Below are 13,580 nucleotides of genomic sequence, written 5' to 3'. Positions count from 1 at the left end.
TGAATAAGAAGAGGTTTAGCATTTCGCTCAGAGAACTATAAATCCACTTATTATTGGGTTTGGGATTGTAGATGTATCTTCTATGTACATTACAGATGCAGCCATACGGAGTAGTTCACTCTTCCATATACCAAAGCAGGCTTCCCCGACCGAATGCCTTCCAGATGTTTCAGACTCCAGCCCATGGCCAGGAATGTTGGGGGTTGTAGCCCAAAACTTCTGGAGGGCAACAGTTTGGGGAAGGTTGTACTAAAGCAAAATAAAAGGCAGATTTGGATATTACAGATATTCAGGGAGAAAACAGGAAAAGCAGAGCCAAACCTTTTTTTAGCCATGCCACACAGCCACCATCACCTTGAAAATGATCCAGGTCCTAAAAATAACTTAGCAACTGGGTCTTCTGTTTTCTAGAACTGGATTTCACGATTTACCTCAACCTGTAATATTATTCAACTTTAAACTTCCTATAACATTTATCTAGCTCTGTCCTCCTTATTCTTTCTCTCTGTTCAGCTTCCCTGCTCCACTCTTTTCTCTTGCACACATTCTCTCTGTCTGTCGTGTTTCCAAGCCCTCCCGCTGCAGTGCGAGAAAATAAAGAGGTCTGCCAAGTAATCCACAAAACTTTATTCAGCAAACAAACATCTCTTCACACCTGAAGAGGGTTGAAACACTAGGAACTTTCCTCTAGGCTAAAACTTGGCTAATTAAGTGAGACAACTGTCCTTTCAACAAAAGGGAAGGCCTTTTCCCTGAGTCCCTTAACTTCAAGGATTGCTCTGAAGAACCTTTTGGCGAGAAGCTAGCCAAGCTGATCGCCTCTCGCCTTCTTTTCGCTCCGCCTGTTTGAATCTGCAACTCTGGGATCGGTCAACTCTGAAGCCCCTTCCCCCTCTGAGTTGCTGAGTTCCCACAGGCTCTGAGTTGTTAATGTTTTCACTGATAAGGCCTGGTGAAGATTTATCCCTGACTGGTGAAGAGCCTGGGAGAACCTCCTCACCCACTTCCTGTGTAGGCTGGTACATTTCTGGTCCTGTTTCTTCTGGTTCAGAATCTGATTCTGATTAACAGCCTGAAACTCCTTCCCCCACACTAAGGGTAACAGGCCTGAGCATGACACTGTCCAAAAGTTTCAGTGGTGCAACCCTCCTTCAATCAGGCCATGATCCACCCATTCAAGACCAATGTCATGGAACAGGAGCAGGCAGAAGGTAGATCATGATCTATTGGCACATCCCTCAGTCATTTGCAGTAGAACACCAGGAGTTTCAGGCCTTAGCTAGACCTAAGGTTTATCCCGGGGTCATCCCTGTTCATGTAAATGACACACAGGGGATCCCGGGAGCAGGCAGGGACAACCCCGGGATGATCCCAGGATAAACCTTACATCTAGCTAAGGCCTCAGACTCTAAATACGGAAGGCACGCAGCTGCACCATTTCACTGGAGATGCTTTTTGTTTTCTGCAGGTAAATCTCTTATTTCTGTTTATCACGAAGCAAAACTGGGCCATCAGATTTGCCGCCAAGCAAATGGCTGCTTTGCAAGCTTTACCAGGGCTGACCATTTAGAATCCCGCTGCGTTGTTTGCGTATTAAAAAAGAGGAAAATAAGGGAAGATAAGCATGCCTGTGGTGGTGACTTTTGTTTGGTTTTTTTAAATTGCTTGTGATCATTTTAATCAAGCATTAAATTGAGCAAATAAAGGCAGCAGCTGAGGGTCAAATAATTGTCTTAACACTCTTGGTTCAAACTTTTCATGGCTTGCTTCGCTAGGCCATTCCCCTTCATGCTTAGGATAACATTTCCAAGAAAACTGTCATATCCCACGGAAATCAGTAGGATGTATTTCCAAGTACACATGCCTAGGACTGCATTGTTAGTTGATTAATTTTGTAACTCTGGGGTCTCCAACATGGTGCCCACGGTCCCCAATGGGCACACAGACAGCTCCCTTGGAACCTGCCAGGCTCAAGATTATTTTTAGTTAAAACAAAACCCTGCAAGGCTGGCACGATGCAAAGTGAAGTGCCACCTTCCAATGCCTTTTTTATCTGGGTTCAAAAGAGTGTCTTTGGGTTTTGGAGCTCATAACCTACCCACACCTGGGCAAGTTAGTTTTCTTTTAGCCTCACCAGTTTGCCTTCTGGGAAATGAAAGTTTGGTGACCAGCCGTGACCACCATGCGAGCTATTCTAGGAATGGGCAAGCCCCGCCATTTTGTGAGAGCACCCGTAACACTCTCAAAATTCAAAATGCGCCCCACAAGTCTTTTGGGGTGTGTGTACATTTTAATCAATTAAACCGGCGTAAGTTTGCGTACCAGGTGAAAGAGCCATTCTGAAGCTTTGCTTATAGATTATGCAAGCATGTGTCACAACAGGCACTATTTAAAGAGAGGCATTCCCTCTTCCTTTCTCAAACAGGGGAAACACTTCTTAAAATAGCACTTCCCACCTATATACCTGTATCTATATCTACCGTATTTCTACGATTCTAAGATGCCATCGATTGTAAGACGCACACTAATTTCAGTACCATCAACAGAAAAAAAGCTTTAATTCTAAGAAATAATAAACGCACCTGCGATTCTAAGACGCACCCCATTTTTAGAGATGTTTATATGGGGGGGACATGTGTCTTAGAATTGAAGAAATAGGGTCTGTCTGTCTGTCTGTCTGTCTGTCTGTCTATCTATCTATCTATCTATGAACTTAGACTTGAAAATGCTCAACATCTAAGGTCCTCCTCCAGGTGCCTACTCCAAGGGAAGCTCAGAGGATGGCAACAAGAGAGAGGGCCTTCTCTGTGGTGGCCCCACAACTGTGGAACGATCTCCCTGACAAGGCCCACCTGGCGCCAACATTGTCATCTTTTTGGCGCCAGGTCAAGACTTTTCTCCCAGGCATTTAGCAATATATGATGAGCATGTGTCTGGTTTTTTAGGCTCATAGTCTTTTAAAGTTGTCATAGCAGTTTTAAATGTATGTGTACATTGTATGTTTTTGTGGTTTTTAATTTTTGTATATTGTTTTTAAGTGTCTTAATCTTATGTAAACTGCCTATAGAGCTTCGGCTATGGGGCAGTATACAAATGCAATAAATAAATAAATAAAAATTATAAATTAAATTCTTGACCCATCAGGTGCACCTTTTTAATCAAATATTTTTTTTAAAAAAAACAGATTAATCAACTAAAGTCAACTAACTGCTTCAGCCCTACCTTCCTGGATTCCTCTGCAATATGCAGGGAATTTGTGGCAGACCTGTATGCATTCCTTGGCAGATAGGATGAAGTGAAAAGGGTTTCCAGAAGGCAGGAAGTTTGAAGACCACTACCATAACAAGAAGGATGCTGCAGTGTATAATAATAATGAAGAGGTTTGAAAAGGCTTAGGTTTATTAAAACTCAAGCCACAGACAACTGACAGTAAGAAGTCTCACACAGTACAGTACGTCCAAGGTGACTTTTTTGAATCTCCGGTATAGAAGATAATCTACCTGCACTTATCTGAGAAGCAGAAGTGGAGGCGGTTTACTTGTTTCTGCTGAGAGTCCTTTGCTTCTCAGCATGCTCCACAATTTTCTCGTCTACATAAAGCCCCTTCCGTTTCCTCACGGCATTCATGTACTTGCGGGCCTGGTTCTCGGAGTCCGCTTTTTCCCCAAAGTGCAAATACTCCTCCTCCGTGGTTGGTACCCAAAATGGATCATCTGAAATTACCTGGGGGGGAAAAAGAATTGTACAGAGGGCTGCATTAATGGAAAGAGTGTAGAAGGGGGAGGAATAGATTGGAGAACTGTAATTGTCAACCGTCTGGTAAACGCAGATGTATTTGAAAATAGGTAAGAAAGCTTTTTTGCTTAAGGTACCATTTGAAAAATCAGCTAATAAACAACAAAAACCCAAGAAGAATTTCTGTTTAATTTGTCCTTAAGTGAAAAATAATAATTAAGCTACACTTTTGGGGCTTATCCCTGCTCTTCATTTTTTTACTCAAGGGAAAAGTTGTGCATATTCAACATAAAGCCTATTGCTATCCCTGGATGGATGAATCAGGGTACAGACCTGTGCCTTTCTTGCTTGCATCTTCACATGCTGATGGCTCAGCCGATGACGTTGCCGGTGGCCACCAATCTATTTAATTATGGGTTTCTTTTGGTTGGCCACCTTAAGGGTGTGTATTTATTTCCCAGGAGAATCAACGCATTTGTCGCATAAAAAGAGTGAAGGCAGCATATATTGATGTCTTTAAAATTTATTTACATTTGTATACTGGCCATCATCCAAACTCATGGTGGAATCCGAGAATACTCTCACAACAACCCTAACAAGTAGAAGGAGAGAGAACTAGGCTCAGGCCATCGAATGAGCCTCATGCATTTAAATCCGTGTTTCACCGATCTACAGCCCAGCACTCTATTCACCACACTAGTATTTCTACACTCTGTGATAAAGTAACTCAGGCGCCTTTTGCTCTTTTGCCTGAAATATACCATTTTCAGCACATTCATTCAGGTAAGGCTTGGTAAAGAGGTGGGTCTAACAGGTGCCTAAAACACACCACAGTTGGTACGTCCTGAATAGCAGGGGGGAGACACCACGGAGAACTTCCGCTTCTGGATTGATGGTACAACCAAAAAGGTCTCCTCCAATGATCTTAGTGATCACATAGGTCTGTATGGGGTAAGTCAATCTACCAGGGGACCTGGTCCCAAGCAGTTCAGGGCTTTATATGCTAAGAGCAAGACCTTGAATTTAGCTTGGCAGCCAATAGCTAGACAGTGCAGTTTTTTTCAACACTGGTGTAATATGTACTTGGCAAAGTGCCTCATTCAGCATCCTGGCTCCTGTATTCTGCACCAGCTGAAGCTTCCGGACCAAGCACAATGGTAGCCCCACATAAAGTGCATTAGAGTAATCTTAAACGCGAGGTTACCAATGCATGGACTACAGTGGCCAGGCCTATCTCATTTCTATTCTCCTAATCTTCATTGGCTTCCAATTCACTTCAGAATCCAATATAAACTTCTCCTGTTGACCTACAAAGCTTTTCACTGTCTAGCTCCTTCCTATCTCTCCTCTCTCATCTCACACTATTGCCCCGCTCGTGCTCTTCGCTCCTCTGATGCCATGTTTCTCGCCTGCCCAAGGGCCTCTACTTCCCTTGCTCGGCTTCGTCCATTTTCTTCTGCTGCCACTAATGCCTGGAACATTTGAGAACTACAAATTCAACCGCAGCTTTTAAAGCTCAGCTAAAAACTTTTCTTTTTCCTAAAGCTTTTAAAACTTGATTTTGTTCTGACTTTTATACTGTTAGTTTTACCCTACCCAGTGCCTGTTTACCCTACCCTGTGACTGTTTGCATTCTCTTCCCCTCCTTATTGTTTTATTATGATTTTATTAGAATGTAAGCCTATGCGGCAGGGTCTTGCTATTTACTGTTTTACTCTGTACAGCACCATGTACACTGATGGTGCTATATAAATAAATAAATAAATAAATAAATAATAATAATAATAATAATAATAATAATAATAATAATAATAATAATTGCCTTGTGAAGTAGGTTAAGCTGAGCCAGAGATTGTTACTGGCACAGTGAGCTTCATTGCTGAGCAGGATTTGAACCCTAGATCTTCCCCAGTATTAGTCAGGCAATCTATCCTCTATGTCAGGGCTGTTGAGATCATCTACAGGGCCTTAAGATCATCTATAGGGGCCCTTCTCCGTGAGCTCCTGCCAAAGGAAGTGAGGCAGGTGGCTACTAGGAGGAGGGCTTTCTCCGCTGTGGCACCCCGGTTGTGGAATGAGCTCCCCAGAGAGGTCCGCCTGGCGCCTACACTGTACTCCTTTCGTCGCCAGCTGAAGACCTTTTTATTCTCTCAGTATTTTAACACTTAATTTTAACTTAAATTTAAATCTTACTGTTTTAACTCTGTATTTTAATCTTATATCAATTTCTGCTGCGTGGTTTTATCCTGGTTGTGCTTTTTACACTGTATTTGGTATTTGTGCTTTTAACCTGTTGGTTGTTTTATTGTGGTTTTAATTTTTGTGAACCGCCCAGAGAGCTTCGGCTATTGGGCAGTATAAAAATGTAATAAATAAATAAATAAATAAAATTGAGGCTCTTCTAGCCCAAAGGCCAAATTTTTGAGAAGTCCAGGGGCGGGGCATTCCAGTGATGGGCAGGGCTGAAGGTAAAAGGGAGTTGGGCTAAAGGAAAAAGGCGTAAAAGGAAAAACACCAGTGTATTTTAGTTTAAAGCACTTACTGCCAGTTACTAAGCCTTAGGAGAGGCATCCCAATCTTTTAGAAAAACCGCATAAAAGCTGAGAAATCACCAAATGATTGGTGGATGGGGGAAGGGTGGCGGGACCATCTGGGGACCCCAGAGGGTCAAACTGGGACCCCAGATGGGCCACATTTGGCCCTTGAGACTGAGCTTCTGTACCCCTGCTCTATGCTAGGCGAAGATCATTTGTTCTTTAATTAAGGCCCCATTTCAATGGAGCACAGTCAAAACGCTTTCCTTGCGAGGTTGGTGTTGCCAGCTTTACTCAATGCTGGCGTGGCGCCCAACATTAGTCTTTGGGACATGGAAGCAGCATTGGGTTCCTGAACACCCAATTTGCACAGGGAGAAGCCACTCAATGAAAAAAAGCCCATGCAGCAAAAGTGGGTTTTTAAGAAATTGTTTGCTGGGGTCTCTGGATGATTGACTGCGGCATTAAGTGGAACAGATCTATAAGTCTTAGTTGCTTAAAAAGAAACACTCAGAGAGCTTTTTTTCTGTTGATCTTGGAATTGTGGAAGGGAAAAATGGTTGTCCCCCAGCCTTGTGCAGCGTGTCATCTTTCACTTAAAAATCCTTTTACCAGCTTCCAATATTTACTGCAGTGAAACACGAGGAGTCAAAAGTACTCTCTATCCAGAGCAAACTAGATTGCACCTCTGTATTAAAGGATATCTGTTTCTAATTCAGCTGTTTTGGAAACAAAACCTGCCTCAAGAGATGCCTGTTGCCAAAGACAGGTCAGGTTGAGACGACAGTGAACTTTTTAACCAGCATTAATCAATCAATTAATCAATCGTATTTGTATCCTGTCTTCCCCCTCCAAGGAGCTCATAGGAGTTATCCCAGAGCCAAACTAAATGTTCCTGTCTCCTCTACTCTCCTGCGAGTACACGGAAGCCTGATTTGGATCAGGGCTGTAGCATTTCAGGAGAGGAGGGTTTAAGCTTCCTCCTCACCCCCACATTGTTTTCGTCCCGGAATTCCACAAACCCCCACGGGTGGGGTTGGAAAAAAGCAAGAAAAAGTCTTCATTGGAATCAGTGGAGACTTTTTTCTGCTTTTAACTCCCCTGTGGGAGGTGGGATTTTGTGAGAAAAAGAGGGAAGTTTAAACTCCCCTCTCCTGAAGCACTATGGCCCTGACCCTCGATATCCCTGGTAGGTTAAGCGGGAACAGAAGTGGCAAGGCAGGGTTCAGGGAGCCAGAGGGGGAGATATTCAGAACCCACCAAACTCCTGACCAGGTCAGAAGGAGCGTGACGGCCTGAATGTTAGAACTATAGTAAGGGAGGCAGTGGTGGTGAAAATGTGAACAAAAGGAACCCAAAAGGCGGCCACCGTAGAAACAAAATAAACCCAATGAATTAAATTGTCATTCAAAAAATTATACACATTTGTTTTTACTAAAATAACTATTTACAATCCAATGCTAATACAAGTCTACAACAATTAACTACCACATCAGTGTAGCATCTCATTACATATCAATAGCATTCAATTGTACTTAACAATCATTTCAAACCAAATTTTAATCATTGCAGAAAATCCGACCCATAGACAACAAACACTTTAATCTAATCACAACAGTATATTAAGACCAAATTTAGTCAACAAGGTTCATGTTATTCCTTGTTTCGAAGTAGCTTCTTGAAAAACGTTGGTCTTTGCACTCGCCAACAGGCAGTGGAAAGCTCACGCAATCTCTCTTTATTAAATTTTTCAAGGTGAGGCCATCTTCCAGAATTATATCAAAATCAGTAAACCGTATTTCGCTTCGTCACATTGTTTTCCGTTTCTCAGGCCAGAATGTTAGAACTGGGCTCAAGAAAAACAAGCTATGTGCACAAGACCTTTGCACAAGCAACTTAAGAAGAAATAATGACTGTGCAGTAGCTTCACTTATTAGGTAGACAAATCTGCTAACACGTTCAGACCTATAAGAGGCCCTGAACGACAAGAATTACTTGGAGCATTTTGTACCTGAGTTGGCATTTCCCTTATACTGGTCTCCGAAAATAGGGAACAGATTGTAGACTAACAACCAACGTCGAAGAGGGATGTAATTTTATCCTCCTTTCTATTCCTTAAAGCATCTTCCCCTCAAAAGCTCTTGATTGCAAATTGCATGGTTTGAGGAAAACGCAGTTCAAGAAGAACGGACAGGAGATAGAAAGGGGAGGGGGCAGAGGCCATTTATTTTATTGCTGCTATTTACCTGCAAAAAGCCTCTGAAAACCCAAACAACACTTGAGCCATGGTATCTCTTTCAGCATTTCAAAAGATTCCAACTTCCAAAAATAATACGTTATAGCAAGGGATATTTTCATCAAGCACACCCACCCACCCCAAACAAGAACTAGTGGTTTTTTTCTCTGTGCAAATTATTCAATTTATTGGTTAAAGGAAGTAAGGGAGAGGGCCTTTTCGGTGATGGCCCCCCGACTGTGGAATGATCTCCCTGATGAGGCTCGCCTGGCCCCAACACTATTATCTTTCAGGCGCCAGGTCAAGACTTTTCTCTTCCCCCAGGCATTTAACAGCATTTAACAACGCTAAGTTTGTTTTCTAACGGACCCCAGAATTGTTGTTTTTAAATGGATACTGATGTTTTTATACTGTTGTTTTTAATGTCTCTGATGGTTTTTAAATTTTGTATACTTTTTAATGTTTACTGTTTTAACTTTTGTGAACCGCCCAGATAGCTTCGGCTGTGGGTCAGTATATAAATGTAATAAATAAATAAATAAATAAATAAATAAATAAGAGCAACTCTGCTCTTAAGGGCTCATCCAGCATCCTCTCTCTCAGTAGCCAGATGTTTCTGGAAAGCCCACAAAGAGGGCATAAAGGCAACAGCCCTCCACAGCTGCCCTCCTCCCAATAATGCCTCTGCAAATGGATGGTTCTGTTCTGCTGTCATTGTTCGTAACTGTTGATAAGAGCTACAAACACCCAAGAATTTGTCTGATCCCATTTTAAACAATCTAAGCTAAGGACCATATCCACATCTTGTGGCTGCAAGTCCCATAAGCTAATGATTTGTTGCATAGAGAAGTGATTCCTTTCGTCTATCCTGAATCTATTGCCAACCACTTTGACTGCGAATGTCTGTACCAAGCTCTGGTGTTATGGGTGAGGGCAGCGGGGTGGAAGGAGAAATCTCTTCTGCACACCGTGCATGGTTTAATGAACCTCTATCACATTCTCCCATATTCTCCCTCTGGCCGCTACTGACAGCATAACATTGGACTCTTCTTACGTTCTCATCTAAACCAACTAAGGTCAGAAGTATTCTGAAGCGGAGAGAAGAAATACAGCCTGATACTAAAATGCTTGTATGCCTCTGTTTAGGAAAGAATAAAATAAATGTTAAGTCTTGACCATCATTTAACCTCTCCTTTCCCCTTTTGTTATTCCTTTCCTCAGTATCTACAAGAAATCATACACCAAGACAGATGGGAGGGAACGGAGTTTTTACCTCCCAGTGGCTGAACACCAGCTGTGGACTGGCCAGGCCACTTGTTCTCTTCCTGATTTCATCAGCGAAACCAAAGCTCTCCGCTACGGGCAGCACCGCCTTGATAATAAACACGTCTGTCCCTTCTTTCATCTCCTCTTGCAACACCCGGCCTACTCTCTTGGACAGGACGGCGTATACACGACCTGCGGAGGCACAGACACTCATTAGCTTGCTGAGCTTGTCACAGCTTTTCATCCAGTCAGATAGATAATTACTGATTTAGGAGGACTAATTAATACACATGACAAGAGAGACAAAGACGGCCATCAGGAAATGGAGTAGTTAGCTAGCGTGAAATGACAATGTGAAATACACTTCAGGTACCTTAGAATGTCAAAGGCAAAGATAATGCTCTGTATTAGCGAGCAGCCATCATATAATTCCCAAAAGAAACAGCAGCAGAATGTAAAAGAGAAGATAATAGAATCATAGAATAGTAGAGTTGGAAGGGGCCTATAAGGCCATCGAGTCCAACCCCTTGCTCAATGCAGGAATCCACCTTAAAAGTGAGAAATTTTGAGGAAGCCAATTTTGGGGTGGGATGGAGGGTGTCCTTTGCTCAAAGTTGGACCAAGTTCCTGTCATCACATAACTGTTCAGACAATCTCAACAGTAACATTAGAACATAAGAAGAACCATGCTGGATCAGATCTTGGGTCCATCTGGTCCAGCACTTTGTTCTCACAGTGGCCAACCAGGATCCCACAAGCAGGACACGGGTGCAACAGCACCTCCTGCCCATGTTTCCCAGCAACTGGTGTATATAGGCTTACATAAGTAACATTGGAGTTACTTCTCACTGGTATGTGTGATCTGTAACTATGATCTCACTCCAACAGTGATGTGTGGAATTGCTTACTATGTGAGTTATTTCCCCCCTCAATATCTATTATTTCCAGGTGCAAAATGGGCTTACACTCTAAGTGTTCTCACACGGCATCATGTTGATTTTAACCTCTAGAAGATCCTCAAGCATAGGAAGAAGGGAGCATACAGGAGAGGGTGTTCATTCAAAAAATTAATACATGCAATACATACTGCTGATCCAACCAGGCACTCCCACCTATATTTATTTATTTATTACATTTATATCCCGCCTTTTTTCCTGCAAGGAACCCAAGGCGGCATACATAATCCTCCTCCTCTCCATTTTATCCTCACAACCCTGTGAGGTGGGTTGGGCGGAGAGTGTGTGACTGGCCCAAAGTCACCCAGTGGGTCTCCATGGCTGAGTGGGGACTAGAACCCGGATCTCCCGACTCCCAGTCCAACACCTTAGCCACTACACCACACTGGCTCTATAGCTGGGAAGGCCACAATAAAGAAAAGAATCTTTCAAACAAAATCAGCTTTTTGACTATGCCTTCTACCCACAGATGCAATTCCTAAACATATTGCATATTTATGCAGATTGGTATTTTTTGTTCTTACCTAGTACTTCTGCTGTTGCCATAATGTCACAGGTGTACATGGCAGCCATGAGTCTCTGTGGCTTTGCTTGCATAGCGTAACGGCATGCTTCCTTCATGGTTGCAATGAGTTGTCCAGAGAAAGGGCCATAACAGTCTGCAAGCAAAGTCTCTCCTTTGCACTTACTAGACGATTTGAAACTATATTGATTGCTATCTTGGAGCTCATTTTCAGAAACTGATTCGGGATTTCCGGTCCTCAATTCAGGGGCAGTTTCCTCTTCTGGCGGTGTCTCTTCTGTAGCTTTCCCTTCCTCCAAATCCTGCCTGTTAACTGACATCTGCTCCACAAATTTGTTCATGTCCCATTTCTCCACAGAAAAGCAGACACCCATAAGCGGTTCTTCACACATCGGCCCCGAAAGCGTAGCCAACTGAAACCCACTTACTATGCTATTGTCCAAATCCCGATACAGATTTGCTTCCTTTGTTGTCTTGCTTCCTTCTAGGCACTGCCAAACAGACCTCTTGTAGCCTTCAAATCGGTTCAGCAAAATGTTCGGCCCACATTTTCGGGGGCCAAAAGACCAAATCCCATCCACGGCATTTCTCCATTTCCAACCTTGCAGGTTTTGTTCTAGCCTTTGTTTGAACTCCTGTATCTGGTCAAGGGTCTTCTGACTCATCTCTTCGGTTTTCTTACCTTCGTTCAAATAAGAGGTGAACCTTTCTATGGTTCGAATTAAGTCGCTGTTTTTCTCAAGAAGCTGAGTTACCTCCTCAGGAAGCGGTGTTGCTCTGATGCAAAGAGTGGCGTATTTGTTCCGCGTTGATATCGTTATGAGCCCGTCTGAATCAACTTGCACACCTTCAGGGATTTTATTCTGCTCCTCCTTACTCTGATGGATGACAGCAACTTTCTGCTGCTTTCCTATGTCTTCATTCACCCTATCAACTTTGGGGGGCCTCGTTATGGTTTCTCGGAACGGGATAATTGGTTTCGATACGCTAATTTCTATCTTGGCAAACCTAAAGAAAGCCAAAATGCTAAAGTTAGGCCTGACAGCAGATTAGAGTTAGGGTTCAAAAATTCCAGTGGTGAGTAAAATAGAAGCTATCCCTTGATGCCTAATAACTTTCAGGTTATTGTATCATTCTTCATGACAGACCACTGCCTCCTATGACATTAAGTGCTTGTTCGATAACAAGAGCCAAGGAGGAGGCAACGTTTATTTTATCACAACTGAAGCTAGCATCCTAACCCCGCCCCCCGGCTTATCAAGTTATTTGCTTTGGCTGGAAAATTGGTTAGTTATGGCTGAGCCCAATTATGAGCCTGTTTCAGACCCCGTTGCATTCCTGAGGATGATATAGTCAGGAACAGAACAGGAACCAAATGCTTCCAACCACCCCTTTACAGTTGTGGGAGCAACAAGTCTCAGTCTCTCTCTCTCTCTCTCTCCTTCTCCATGCCCCGTTCACTACCAATGCAATTAGGAAAGGGCCCAACTCAGTAATGACCCCTTTGTAAATATTTGGTCTCCTTTTATCAATTTTATTAATGGTTCAGCAGGACTATTCAATTCTCATTTATCTGGTCTCCCCCTGACTGTAGATACTTGATAGAAATCTTTTCTGGCCTTGTATTGGCATTGGTGTTCTTTCTTTCTATAATGCAAAATGATACTTTTTTAAGTTTATTTTTTCTAATAAAAAGAATAATAATAAAAAAAGAGAGGCGCATTTAGGGAATTTACAGAGAACACATAAAGATGTCCTGGGAGGGGGCTGCCCAAAGAAAAAGGCTTGTGCTGGATTGCTTGGGTAATAAATCCAATATTCCAGACTCTGTGCAGCCCTGGGACCCCAGGGGTGTTGGGGGGGGGGGAGAGAGAGAGAGATCATTGCAGCAACTGGGCCAACTTCCTTCACTCTCCTGTCCTATGACCATTGTATATCTCTGTGGCGTCACCAGCTTCTGTGACGTCTATTTAAACCTCTCTTTTGCTGCCACCACCTTATTCTTTATCTCTCAAAGAATGAGGGAACAATAAACCTTCTTTTAATTATTATTTTAAAAAGGCAAGGCAATTAGAGTGGAGATTGGAAATTCTTCTCCATCTTGCATTACAATCTGAACTGAAGAAAAACAGGGTGGTAACGTTCACCTTGGATTGGATGAGAGCCTCATGAGGTGTCAGGCTTCCTATTTCAAACAAGGGCATGGTGAGCCTGGGAGGTATTCCTATTTCTAACCCACCCAGTCTCCAAGGCGCTCAGTGTGGGGCGGTGTGCAAGCACTTCTCAATTTATATCACAACAATTTGGTGAGGTAGGCTAGATGCTCATAA

At 42.9% G+C, this 13,580-nt stretch overlaps 1 protein-coding gene across 2 annotated transcripts in view; it reads right to left on the bottom strand.

Annotated features, from left to right (window-relative positions):
- Positions 1–3,381: 3,381 nt before the first annotated feature.
- The window catches only part of EFL1 (elongation factor like GTPase 1), a 64,344-nt gene continuing 54,145 nt past the window's right edge, over positions 3,382–13,580 (bottom strand). For both annotated transcript variants that reach the window (XM_063142270.1, XM_063142269.1), the window contains exons 18-20: positions 11,252–12,258; positions 9,779–9,963; positions 3,382–3,723 (exon numbers count right to left, since the gene is read on the bottom strand). In XM_063142270.1, the coding sequence (XP_062998340.1) occupies positions 3,535–3,723; positions 9,779–9,963; positions 11,252–12,258 (1,381 nt within the window). In that variant the 3' untranslated portion in view covers positions 3,382–3,534. The remainder of the gene's footprint in view (positions 3,724–9,778; positions 9,964–11,251; positions 12,259–13,580) is intronic.

Source organism: Elgaria multicarinata, chromosome 16 (assembly GCF_023053635.1).
Source record: "Elgaria multicarinata webbii isolate HBS135686 ecotype San Diego chromosome 16, rElgMul1.1.pri, whole genome shotgun sequence".
Taxonomy (NCBI): domain Eukaryota; kingdom Metazoa; phylum Chordata; class Lepidosauria; order Squamata; family Anguidae; genus Elgaria; species Elgaria multicarinata.
Note: the sequence above shows the minus strand (reverse complement) of the source record. Positions and strands in the feature narration are given on the sequence as shown.